Here is a 15,000-nt window from a genome sequence, read left to right on the forward strand (position 1 = left end):
CAACTGCCAACACTGCATCTGCCAATACAACATGCAGATACAACTGCCAACACTGCATCTGTCAATACAACATACAGATACAACTGCCAACACTGAATCTGTCAATACAACATACAGATACAACTGCCAACACTGCATCTGTCAATACAACATGCAGATACAACTGCCAACACTGAATCTGTCAATACAACATACAGATACAACTGCCAACACTGCATCTGTCAATACAACATGCAGATACCACTGCCAACATTGCATCTGTCAATACAACAAGCAGATACCACTGCCATCACTGCAGCTGCCAATACAACATGCAGATACCACTGCCGTCATTGCAGCTGCCAATACAACATGCAGATATAACTGCCAACATTGCAGCTGCCAATACAACAATCCGATACCACTGCCATCACTGCAGCTGCCAATACAACATGCAGATACCACTGCCACCACTGCAGCTGCCAATACAACATGGAGATACCACCGCCAACACTGCAGCTTCCAATACAACATGCAGATACCACTGCCATCGCTGCAGGTGTCAATATACAACAATGCAGACACCATCAACACAACAACGACCAAATATATCAAATCACAGCATGCATATATTTCAATGCAAAAAGGCATTATAGGCTGATTGGTACACAGCCGCACCTGTCTGTATAAACCCACAACCTGCAAATTATACACGTGACTAGACTAAAAAAACTGCAAGAAAAAACATAAACAGTGTCCAAAGCTAGCACTTTTAATAGCGGTCATATACGTACATACAATTGCATGTTGATACTCTTGGGGTACATCATCATCGAGGTTATGCACCTACGTCTCATACACTTACCAGTATGAGGAACGTTACATTGAAACACATATTTTAAACAGTCAACTCTTTTTGAGTTACGAATGTCTCGAGAACACCGTGGTTGTTATTTTAGCAATATGCAGTGTAACGTTTACCTGTAAGGTATTGGCTTATTGTATTATACACATTATTTATAGCATTAGGAAAGAAACATTCATTGTTAGGTGTGCCCAAAAATGTATAGAATTAGTTTTTACTACTATTCAACATTAACCGTGGATTTTTTATATAAACTCTGTCAAAAAAGAAACGCAACCCCTGTCCTCAGATATGAAAAATTCGTTTGAATGAAGTTATTGCTTCCAAACTAAATTTTATTCGAATGTATTGAAATGATACACGTCCGTATTATATTCATTCATTTGTCGCCGAAAAGCTGTGTTAAAATGCCACGATTGAGTGCTGCCGACCGAAATATCGCCATTGGTCGTGTTCAAGCCGGAGAAAGTTTTGGAACTGTTGCACGGCACCTAAATGTTCACAAAACAACGATATCCCGACTTTGGAGCCGCTACAACAACTTCAATTTGACCAACGATCGCCCGAGAAGTGGAAGGCCAAGAATCACGACCCCCCTTCAAGATCGGTACATCCGGGTCCATCACCTGCGTAATCGGCATGCCCTACCAACCGTGACTGCCACACAAATACCAGGTTTGAGGAGAGTGTCAGCTCAAACGATTAGGAACCGTCTGAAAGAAGCGGGTTTACGTGCCTGTAGACCAGTTGTTGGACCTGTACTACGCCCCCTACATCGACGCCGACGACTCAGGTGGTGCAACAACGTAAGGATACGGACTTTACAAAACTGGAGGCGAATCTGGTTTTCTGATGAATCACGTTTTCTTTTGCAACGTCACGACGGAAGACAGCGTCTGTATAGGAGACGTCATAAACGTTTTGCGCCCATCTGCGTCCGACAGGTGGACAGATTTGGCGGAGAAAAGCGTCATGGTTCGGGGAACCATCTCATACAACCAGAAATTAGACTTGGTGATCGTTCCAGGGAACCTGACAGCCCAACGTTACATCAACCACGTGTTAGAGCTTCCCCTTCTCCCGATTATTGACCAACAGACACAGATTTTTCAACGGGACAACGCCCGGCCTCATACTGCACGTGCAACAACTTTCTGCAGAATTCCAACGTCAATGTCTTGCCATGACCCTCTAAATCACCAGACCTCAACCCTATTGAACACCTGTGGGATACTCTGGATCGACGCGTCCGTCAACGTCAGCCGCCGCCACAGACGCTGCAACAGCTCGCCGTTGCACTGCAGGAGGAGTGGAGAGCCATTCCCCAGGAAAGAATCCGGCGTCTTATCCGTTCTTGTCCAAGGAGATGCCGTGCAGTGATTGCAGCGCGTGGTGCTCATACGAGATACTGAGAAAGACGCCCCCCTGGTGACAAACTGGTGTCTGTGAGATGACTTTTGAAATGACAATTTTAAACATGCCCATCTGGGTTATTATTCTGCCAAATTTCAGACTTCTGTCTTAAATAATAAAAATGCCGTGTCGTCCTAAAACTTCAGATCAAAATCTCTAAAATACAGGGGTTGCGTTTCTTTTTTGACAGAGTTTATGTAGCATCCATGAGGTCAAAACATACCGTCATAACGAGTATACCTCTAACACTGACGTAACATATTCTACATCACTGCAGATATCATTGTTGCCTCGATACAGGCATAACCATTCACATAATATGAAAAGACGTCACAATCTTTCACAATTTTTGAATTTAATGCCCATAATTATCTCTTAAGCAGGCATTAATTCATCCGATTTGTGTCCTGTCATGTCGAATAACGAATAACACACCAGTTGCTGTTGTTTTAAAAGAAATGTTGGTTACCGAATGTTGGCTGAATGGGGATTCAGGTTTAGAAACAGTCTCCAGCAAACATTTCGTAAGAGGCGACTTAATGGATCGAATGATTACTCCGGGTCTGGGTTCATTTTGTGTCATTATGACCCGATGAATTAGATCGTTGCTCATAACACCAACCACTCGGTTGTCTGGTCCAGATTCGTTTATATACAGGCTACAGCTAGAATAGTTCTACACGCTACATTTCGTGTTAAAGGGGTTTCACCGCACATGAAGCCATAATGTTATTCTATGCGAACAAAAATGTAACCACATTCAGTATACACAATGTATAACACGTCTTACTTTCCATGTTTCATACACACACATCCTGGTGCCTTTAAAAAGTTGCACACGTGTTTTGTTGCAGCTGTTGAAACACTACAGACAGCTTGATAACTTATTGCACCCGGTCGGTGACCCTGAAGGTCAACACAGTGCTACGTGTTGGAGTTGAGGGCATCTGGCCAGAGCTGGCAGACTGTCTCCGAAGATTGATAAATCGCTCCCACAGAGAATGCCATACCCTTTTTGTAAACACAAACGCTATACATATAAACATGCCCTGAAGAGTGTTGAAGATTATATAAATGTACCACATAACGGTGTAAGGGAACAGCGAGGCCAGAAAGCCTAACACCCACGTCAATCCCATTATAACAGACAGTTTAACGTAAATACCGAATTGGTTGCTGTCACCTTTGCCCAAATAGGCGGCAGACTTCCGCTTAGCATCGTGGATATTCTTGGCAGCAATGGAGAAAAATACAAAGTTAAGACAAATGAGAAGAAGTAATGGCGAAGCAAAGAACACAAGCAGGCCTCGTTTGTTTGTTATCCAACATAACCCACGTCCGTAATTGGGCTTAAATTGACTTTCAGAGACCACGTTGTCGACTGTTACGGCTGCCGTTACAAGAACGAGGGCAACTCCCCTGACATAAACGTTGTAAAATAGGAATCTCTTCGACGACTTCCCACCATCGCCCGCCTTGACAAAACTCTTGGAGAATGTGAACCACACGTCTGCCGCCATTACGTTCATCCACAAGAATGCGTCCAGGAACAGATAGTGCATTAATGCCGCCATAACTTTACACAAAGTTGGAAGACTTTCTGCCCGTGGAGCGAAGAGGACAGTTAAATTGGCAAAGAACAAGGACGTGGTTAGAGAGAGAATGATTTTCCCAGGAATATTTCTCAGAGTTCTAATGAGGGCATATATCACCATGGTAATCATCAGTCCTAATAAGGAAATAAATAATCCTATTGATGTGACGATAGCTGTTGTCGGAGAGAAATTAAATTCCGTCTTTTCATCGATGAAAGTTAATATTTCTGTAAAATTTTGGGTTAAATTTGTACAGACATAGGCGTATTTTCCATCATAATAGTATTGCGACTGGTCGAATATATATCCAGATACAGTTTCTAATGTACCATCCCTTGAAATGACAAACTCGCTTCCATTTAATCTTAGCTGTGAACAATCACCGCTGCTCAAACTACGGGTAATATTCGAGACATGTGAAATTAATTTTGGGTGTGAGAAAACACCAGTATATACTTTACGACAGCTTCGAATGAATGGATCGTACACCTGGAACCTGGAACACGTATGTGTCATGTTTAATTGCTGTTGGACCTTCCGTAGTCTGGAGCCAACGCGAGTAGATCCAGTTTGGGTATTCAGGTCAAACAGAATTGAAAAAGAGTAAAATCCTCTTGATCGAACACGCTTTCCAAAAGGTCTCACACCATGGTTTAAGCAGGATGGGTTGTGGTAGTTACATATAGCACACTCGACATTATAAAACGCCAAACCTGTTTCAGAAAACGTCAACTGCATATTCATGCTCGACATACACCTTGATATTATATCCGTGTCATTGAAACTTGGAGCACAACTTTTTATGACATCCGGTTTACATGGTCGGTATTTTCTATCTTCGTCTGCAGGAAGAATTTGAAGATGACAGTTTTGGTTATCTAGGATTTCTTCCATCATGGATGCAGCAGTAAAACCTAAGGGTTTCATTGAATGACAGTCTACAGCGGGTCGCCACAACTGATAGGGTTCGTCATGACACACAGCGCAGTACAAGTTGCGGTATACAAGACCGGTACGATTCCCTGTAACTGGTAGTCGCAGCATCAGATCGCTGACATTTTCAAACTTGCATAATTCCTCAGTTTCAGATCCGAACCAACTTTGGGGACAACTGGCCACAGCTAAAAACCCGTCCTCATTGGCCACAGCGGAATCTTCGATACACTGGAAGTGGGATTTCATACCACTAAGTGTTGCTGCTTCATCCTCATCTGAGGTTGAATTATAATCCATGCAACAATCTTCAACAATTCCACAATATTGGTCACAGGCACACCCCATATCTCTGAAGTATCCTCTGATTTTGGATGGTTTCCAGTACATGTTCTGTTGACACGACCAAGTGGAGCAGGATAGGTTTGGAGAGTACGTGCCTTGGTTTGTCTGCTCGGTTCCTAATATCCCTTGATCCAAGGTGATCAACACAATCTTGCTTAAGAAAATAATGAAAAACAAAAGTTTGCTTCCGAAAACGTTGGGTACGTTCTTCATGGTGTATCCAACAGCGAGTCTTTCGATACACTGCTGGACTGGTTCAGACCGTCTTCAATTGCAACAGGGCTTTACACGTCACAGGCGCTCATTGAAAATGGTCTGGTATCCTAAACAGTTTACATTGAGTGCCAGACACACGTCTCAGAGGCATTCACACGGTATCAGACAGGGACAAGAACGCATAATACAGTGCTAAGGTTGAATCACAATATCCTGTGCAAAGATATACACTTGGATTAGGTCTTCCCGGTCATTCAGTGAATTGGATTAAAACAATATGCATGATGTATGCTTTAAGTGAAGAATGTTATCAGGCGGTTAAAGTTTTGTTAGCATGACAGCATTATTAAACATTGAGTCTGGATAAAATCGTACCCGTGAGTTTAAGCCATGAGAGATGTCGAATGGATGTGACCAAATCTGGTGGAATATTTCTAAATGCTTGACAAATCATATATAAGTGGAAACATCATCAAACATATATTATGTATATAAACTTTGTTGGGTGGTGATTGAACGTATAAATGCATGAAGCAGCCTTTCATTTTTTGATAAGGGTTTTCTTTCCTGTAAACACCAGCCTGTGTATATTCGACGAGATTATAAACGTACATAGGTGAGGATAAACACTACCAAGCGGCCAATGTCATGTTTACAAGGAGCGTCTTCTGTTACATAGAGGAATGCGAATCTTGTCGGTTATCTTACATCGATTAGACGTATTGATTATCTAAATTGGAGGTAGCTCTTTGGTTAAGACAGGCGTTACATCCGGGTTAGAAAATTGATCTTCAGCAACCCATGCTTGTGGTAAGAGGCGACTAACGGGATCGGGTGGTCAGACTTGCTGACATGGTTGAGGCATATTATTGTATCATTATTGAGTAGATCGATGCCGATGATGTCAATCACTTGGTTGTAAGGCCCAGACTCTATTATCTATAGACCACCGTCATATAGCTGGAATATTGTCCAATACACAAAATAGAAATAAAATGGCTAACAGCGGCCCGTAAGCAACTGGCCAAGGGTCATGCCAAGGTTCCACATGGGTCCCAGCAAATGTTTCCTATAGTGTATTCGGGTTAGCACGCGTGTGCTTTCGGAAAAGATATTAGAGTATTGAAACATGTAATAGGCGAGCACTACTGAGCAAAATACCCATACCGTGAAATCAACAAGCGATATAATGACATTGTCTTCATCGTGTAGATATTCTTAAATTATGACGTCACAAACGGTTCCTAAAGATTTCAAGTTTCCTGGCGTCAAAGGGTTAGTGCAGAGGCAGTCAGACAGTGACAACAGACAATACACTTTCAACAGACACTTGTGTTTCAGTTTCAGCAGTAACCAAAGAACCACGCGGGCTAAACGACAAATATATCCTAATATAGTGTTAATGATCACCTTTCGCGGCGACCAATCGGACCGCCGACTGGAGTGTGACTAGAGTCAGATCGGGGCATCATGTTTGCTTAGATTCTGCCTGGTCATTACGTTGGTAGTTTCTGGGTGAAATAAAGTCAAATAAAATATACGTAACACACACCGACAGTGTGATACAGTACAAGATGTGTCACACACACGGGCAGAGTCAGTACAAGATGTGTAACACACCGACAGAGTGATACAGTACAAGATTTGTCACACACACTGACAGAGTGATACAGTACGAGATGTGTCACACACACGGGCAGAGTGATACAGTACAACATGTGTCACACACACGGACAGAGTGATACAGTACAAGATGTGTCACACACACGGGCAGAGTCATACAGTACAAGATGTATCACACACACTGACAGAGTGATACAGTACGAGATGTGTCACACACACGGGCAGAGTGATACAGTACAACATGTGTCACAGACACCGACAGAGTGATACAGTTCAAGATGTGTCACACACACTGACAGAATGATACAGTACGAGATGTGTCACACACACGGGCAGAGTGATACAGTACAACATGTGTCACAGACACCGACAGAGTGATACAGTTCAAGATGTGTCACACACCGACAGAGTGATACAGTACAAGATGTGTCACACACACGGACAGAGTGATACAGTACAAGATGTATCACACACACCGACAGAGTGAAACAGTACAAGATGTGTCACACACACGGGCAGAGTGATACAATACAAGATGTGTCACAGACACCGACAGAGTGATACAGTACAAGATGTGGCACATACACTGACAGAGTGATACAGTACAAGATGTGTCACACACACGGACAGAGTGATACAGTACAAGTTGTGTCACAGACACCGACAGAGTGATACAGTACAAGATGTGTCACACACACTGACAGAGGGATACAGTACAAGATGTGTCACACACACTGACAGAGTGATACAGTACAAGATGTGTCACAGACACCGACAGAGTGATACAGTACAAGATGTGTCACACACATTGACAGAGTGATACAGTACAAGATGTGGCACAGACACCGACAGAGTGATACAGTACAACATGTGTCACACACACCGACAGAGTGATACAGTACAAGATGTGTCACACACACCGACAGAGTGATACAGTACAAGATGTGTCACACACACGGGCAGAGTGATACAGTACAAGATGTGTCACACACACGGGCAGAGCGATACAGTACAAGATGTGTCACACACCGACAGAGTGATACAGTACAAGATGTGTCACACACACCGACAGAGTGATACAATACAAGATGTGTCACACACACGGACAGAGTGATACAATACAAGATGTGTCACACAGCGACAGAGTGATACAGTACAAGATGTGTCACAGACACCGACAGAGTGAAACAATACAAGATGTGTCACACACACAGACAGAGTGATACAATACAAGATGTGTCACACACCGACAGAGTGATACAGTACAAAATGTGTCACAGACACCGACAGAGTGATACAGTACAAGATGTGTCACAGACACGGACAGAGTGATACAGTACAAGATGTGTCACACACACGGACAGAGTGATACAGTACAAGATGTGTCACATACACTGACAGAGTGATACAATGCAAGATGTGTCACACACCGACAGAGTGATACAGTACAGGATGTGTCACACACACCGACAGAGTGATACAGTACAAGATGTATCACAGACACCGACAGAGTGATACAATACAAGATGTGTCACAGACACCGACAGAGTGATACAGTACAAGATGTGTCAGACACCGACAGAGTGATACAGTTCAAGATGTGTCACACACACGGACAGAGTCATACAGTACAAGATGTGCCACACACACTGACAGAGTGATACAGTACAAGATGTGCCACACACACTGACAGAGTGATACATTACAAGATGTGTCACACACCGACAGAGTGATACAGTACAAGATGTGTCACACACACGGGCAGAGTGATACAGTACAAGATGTGTCACACACACGGGCAGAGTCATACGGTACAAGATGTATCACACACACTGACAGAGTGATACAGTACGAGATGTGTCACACACACGGGCAGAGTGATACAGTACAACATGTGTCACAGACACCGACAGAGTGATACAGTTCAAGATGTGTCACACACACTTACAGAATGATACAGTACGAGATGTGTCACACACACGGGCAGAGTGATACAGTACAACATGTGTCACAGACACCGACAGAGTGATACAGTTCAAGATGTGTCACACACCGACAGAGTGATACAGTACAAGATGTGTCACACACACGGACAGAGTGATACAGTACAAGATGTATCACACACACCGACAGAGTGAAACAGTACAAGATGTGTCACACACACGGGCAGAGTGATACAATACAAGATGTGTCACAGACACCGACAGAGTGATACAGTACAAGATGTGGCACATACACTGACAGAGTGATACAGTACAAGATGTGTCACACACACGGACAGAGTGATACAGTACAAGTTGTGTCACAGACACCGACAGAGTGATACAGTACAAGATGTGTCACACACACTGACAGAGGGATACAGTACAAGATGTGTCACACACACCGACAGAGTGATACAGTACAAGATGTGTCACAAGACACCGACAGAGTGATACAGTACAAGATGTGTCACACACATTGACAGAGTGATGCAGTACAAGATGTGGCACAGACACCGACAGAGTGATACAGTACAACATGTGTCACACACACCGACAGAGTGATACAGTACAAGATGTGTCACACACACCGACAGAGTGATACAGTACAAGATGTGTCACACACACGGGCAGAGTGATACAGTACAAGATGTGTCACACACACGGGCAGAGCGATACAGTACAAGATGTGTCACACACCGACAGAGTGATACAGTACAAGATGTGTCACACACACCGACAGAGTGATACAATACAAGATGTGTCACACACACGGGCAGAGTGATACAATACAAGATGTGTCACACAGCGACAGAGTGATACAGTACAAGATGTGTCACAGACATCGACAGAGTGATACAATACAAGATGTGTCACACACACAGACAGAGTGATACAATACAAGATGTGTCACACACCGACAGAGTGATACAGTACAAAATGTGTCACAGACACCGACAGAGTGATACAGTACAAGATGTGTCACAGACACGGACAGAGTGATACATTACAAGATGTGTCACACACACGGACAGAGTGATACAGTACAAGATGTGTCACAGACACGGACAGAGTGATACAGAACAAGATGTGTCACAGACACCGACAGAGTGATACAGTACAAGATGTGTCACAGACACCGACAGAGTGATACAGTACAAGATTTGTCACACACACCGACAGAGTGATACAGTACAAGATGTGTCACAGACACGGACAGAGTGATACAGTACAAGATGTGTCACACACACCGACAAAGTGATACAGTACAAGATGTGTCACACACACCGACAGAGTGATACAATACAAGATGTGTCACACGCACCGAGATGTTGATACAGTACAAGATGTGTCACACACACTGACAGAGTGATACAGTACGAGATGTGTCACACACACTGGCAGAGTGATACAATACAAGATGTGTCACACACGGGCAGAGTGATACAGTACAAGATGTGTCACAGACACCGACAGAGTGATACAGTACAAGATGTGTCACACACCGACAGAGTGATACAGTTGAAGATGTGTCACACACACCGACAGCGTGATACAGTACACGATGTGTCACATACACTGACAGAGTGATACAATGCAAGATGTGTCACACACCGACAGAGTGATACAGTACAAGATGTGTCACACACACCGACAGAGTGATACAGTACAAGATGTATCACAGATACCGACAGAGTGATACAATACAAGATGTGTCACAGACACCGACAGAGTGATACAGTACAAGATGTGTCACACACCGACAGAGTGATACAGTTCAAGATGTGTCACACACACGGACAGAGTGATACAATACAAGATGTATCACATACACTGACAGAGTGATACAATGCAAGATGTGTCACACACCGACAGAGTGATGCAGTACAAGATGTGTCACACACACCGACAGAGTGATACAGTACAAGATGTATCACAGACACCGACAGAGTGATACAGTACAAGATGTGTCACACACCGACAGAGTGATACAGTACAAGATGTGTCACACACCGACAGAGTGATACAGTACAAGATGTGTCACACACCGACAGAGTGATACATTACAAGATGTGTCACACACACCGACAGTGTGATACAGTACAAGATGTATCACAGACACCGACAGAGTGGATACAATGCAAGATATGCCCCAGACACGGACACAGTGATGCAAGATGTGTTTCACAAACCGATATGTTCAATTTGAAATGAGAACGAGAGTTGATGAATTTAAATATGATAAAAAGTATGGTATTATAAGCATGAAACATATTCCATCTTTCATTACTCGATGAAACGTAAAAGTGATATAAGCTGAGAATGAGGATGAAACACAAAATGGATCTCCAACATCAAATCTTTGAAGGGCATTGGGTAAGAATTGAAGTGGAATGCATCAGAAAAGGAAGATTTATCGATGTCAACTTCTTTATTGTGAATGACACGACGTTTCGGAGGGTATGCTTGCTCCTTTATCACATGAAACGTTGTGATGAGAAGTTGACATCCATAAATCGTCCTTTTCTGATCTCCAAGATGTGAAGACTTTCCTGCTTAACTATTAAAAACTCCCCTCGTTATTATTGTTCGATTAAGTGCAAAAAAAAAAAAAAAAAAAAAAAAATCAACGAGATTATGAGAGGGCTGTGTAACATGGTGTGATTATATGTGCGCATCACAAGATGGTCAAACGAAACCTTCATCTAAGAGTATATGTTCGACTTTCGAAAATATTGTTTAACACGAATACAGCAGATAGTATTTTTACTATACATGTATTTGGAATGGTGAAGAAAGGCTTATAAAAAACGGAGGGAAGTGGATATTATTGTTTTTTTCATTGCGTTCAATGAAGAATTTGCTGGTGTATATCACTATTGTCTATATATTGCCTTTTAAAGTTATGAAATTCAAGGGCATTTTCTGAATTTTCTTCTGCGTGTTACGTACTGTATACTTAAATCATGTGTAAGGACCGAACATGTTCTCACTGAGCATTTCAACACTTGTGTAGGAACACGTCAAGGATGCATTATAAATTGATACAATTCACTGAAATTGTCACCAAGAGGAATCAAACAAATTGCAGAGGAAATTTAGAGTCAAGGAAGAATATACCGAATGTTTTTTTCCGTTGCTATACGCCCGTGGCGTCCTGATTTAGTTGACACCGAAGGGTGAGTGAGTGAGCATGCTTTTAGGCCGATATTAGCAATATTCCAGCAATATAACAACGGGGAAACAAAAGAAACAGCCTTCTCACGTTGTACCCATGTGGGGAATCGAACTCCGGTGTTCGGCGTGACGAGCGGACGCTTTAACCACTAGGCTAATCGACAATACAGGGAGCTTACAGGGGCAGATAACTATGTTATGTGGTGGGGCATAGCCTTTAATGACCACAAAAAAAATAAATATTAGTTTTCAGAAATTGAGGACCAGTACAGCACTACGACAATTGTCCTAACAGAGGAAGTCAAATAGACGCTCTCTTCTTTCCTAGGTTTATCATTTACGCCAGAACTAATCTGGCATGAAGGGCCGGTGGGGTAGCCTAGTGGTTAAAGCGTTGGCTCGTCACGCCTAAGACCCGGGTTCGAATCCCCACATGGGTACAATGTGTGAAGCCCATTTCTGGTGTCCCCCGCCGTGATGTTGCTGGAATATTGCTAAATGCGGCGTAAAACCAAACTCAGTCAGTCAGTCAGTAATCTGGCATGAGCATCAACAAATACAAGTTGAAGAGGTCTACTAACAACTCCAACATCTTTCTGCGTGTGTGTATATGCAAATACAGCAACGACAAAAACGTACATGATAAAATGATTTTATCAATTGTAATTGGAAGTATAGCGGTCTTAGTATACAGACCAAAGACTGAAAGGATACAGGCTAAATGCTTCAAACATATACTTAAACATTCTATACCCGTGGAGGTCTGGGTTAGAATATTGATCTTCAGTGACCCATGCTTGTCGTAAGAGGCGACTCACGGGTTTCGGGTGGTCAGGCTCGCTGACGGTTGACACATGTCATCGTTCCCAATTGCGCAGATCGATGTTCATGCTGTTGATCACTGGGTTCTCTTGTCCAGACTCGATTATTTACAGACCGCCACCATATAGCTGGAATATTGCTGAGTGCGGCGTAAAACTAAACTCACTCACTCACTCACTTAAACATACAATGAATGATGGCGTGAGCCATGATTGAGAATGGTTTGGTAAATATATCATTCCTTTAAAAAGCAGTCATTTTGCAAAGTAAATTCAGAAAGTGGTGAACTGCATGTCCATTTGGCTCAAATGTCGACCTGGCGGGCCCCCACCTGAAATGCAGTTTGAAGCGGCATAAAACAACACTCAGAATTACACCGCCCCTTCCCCCTCTGACAACAGACACTGCCCCTTCCCCCTCTGGCAACAGACACTGCCCACTCCCCTCCGGCAACAGACACTGCCTACTCCCCCTCTGGCAACAGACACTGCCCACTCCCCCTCTGGCAACAGACACTGCCCCTTCTCCCCCTGGCAACAGACACTGCCCCTTCTCCCCGGGTTCAGTGTTGCTTTGACGGATGCAATTCGGACTCCATTAAGAAGCTATGTTGGTTATCTCCCGTCAAATTAGTAGCAACGAAGACCACCTAGATATCCTGGCAGCAATGTATGCTTTAAAAGATATCGCTGTCACTAATTGGGACAGGTTTGGCGAGGCTGATCGTAAATGAAAATACCTCGGCTCAAGGACTCAGCTGTGAATAGAGCAGAGAACAGCTCGGCCTTGCGCTGTGATTCTCGCCTTCCACAAGTGAGAACTATTTCCGGAGTTTTGCTTGACATCAATCAGTTCAGTGGCCTTCACTTCCAGTGAATTCATCCTGTAGCTTCGTAATGATGAGTAGATTAGATAGGTGAAGGTTATTGGCAGTTTTCGTGTTGTTTTCGTCCTTCTTCTCTGTCAGCGTGGTGTGGTGGACGGAGTGTCTGCCCGGAGCGCGGAAGGTCTGTGGTTCTATCCCGGGGGTGTCATGTCAAAAGAGATCACCTGGCGCTGGGGCATAAATATAGGGGCGGCGGGGTAGCCTAGTGGTTAAAGCGTTCGCTCGTGACACCGAAGACCCGGGTTCGATTCCCTTCATGGTTACAATATGTGAAACTCATTTCTGGTGTCCCCTGCCGTGATATTGCTGGAATACTGCTAAAAGCGGCGTAAAACTCACTCACTCATAGACTAACGAGTCCGTTATAGTATCTGTGAGTTGGTTGCGTTCATTTCAAACTGCGGCATGGTATCCCAGTAACACAAGAAGACCGACCCACATACACGTGGGTATTTAAGTGTAATGAAATGACGTTATAAGTTATGTCACCTCACCGCACCTTCACCAGTGGCAGAGATTTACAGAACCCGTGTTAGAAGATCCGGGTTAGAATTGGTCTTCAGCACCCAATGCTTGTTGTAAGAGGCGACTAACGGGATCGGGTGGTCAGGCTCGCTGACTAGGTTGATATATGTCATTGTATCCAAATTGCTTAGATCGATGCTCATGCTGTTGATCACCGCATTGTCTGGCCCAGTTCGATTATTTACAGACCATCCATCAAACTGGAATATTGCTGAGTACGGCGTTAAACAACAACTCAACCAAACCAACAGTAACGGAGCTATTACCATGATATGGATAGCGTCCATTTCTTGCACGGCTGTAAGACCGGACGGTTGAGACGGTTGTGGGGGTACTGTATATATTATCGACTTTTCAAATATCTTCTGTGTGTGTAAACTTTAAGTTCATTTTATTCGCTACAGGTCAACATTGAATAATGAAACAATTTTTATTTTTTAATACAATATAGCTGAATTGTTAGCTGTGAGAAACCAGTATAAACCTTTTTGCAGCATACTAAAAACAGCATCGTTTTGTCATTAATTTTTTCAAACGGTCTACAGTATAATTGGACTCCCCGGTATCTGTATGCGGAGATAATGAATTGGAAACACCTGAACATCGCAATTATATTACAGAAAGCAACTTTTCTAATGA

The 15,000-nt window shown here is 43.3% G+C and overlaps 1 protein-coding gene across 1 annotated transcript; it reads right to left on the reverse strand.

Moving 5' to 3' along the window:
* Positions 1-3,141: 3,141 nt before the first annotated feature.
* On the reverse strand, positions 3,142-5,133 carry LOC124264064 (G-protein coupled receptor Mth2-like). The gene is made up of 2 exons (XM_046698784.1): positions 4,811-5,133; positions 3,142-3,949 (listed from the first exon to the last, which is right to left on the reverse strand). The coding sequence occupies exons 1-2, from the start codon at positions 5,131-5,133 to the stop codon at positions 3,142-3,144; spliced, it is 1,131 nt and encodes a 376-aa protein (XP_046554740.1).
* Between the last annotated feature and the right edge of the window lie 9,867 nt (positions 5,134-15,000).

This window comes from Haliotis rubra, unplaced genomic scaffold, assembly GCF_003918875.1.
Source record: "Haliotis rubra isolate DU_JTF1 unplaced genomic scaffold, ASM391887v1 Scf907, whole genome shotgun sequence".
Classification (NCBI taxonomy): Eukaryota; Metazoa; Mollusca; class Gastropoda; order Lepetellida; family Haliotidae; genus Haliotis; species Haliotis rubra.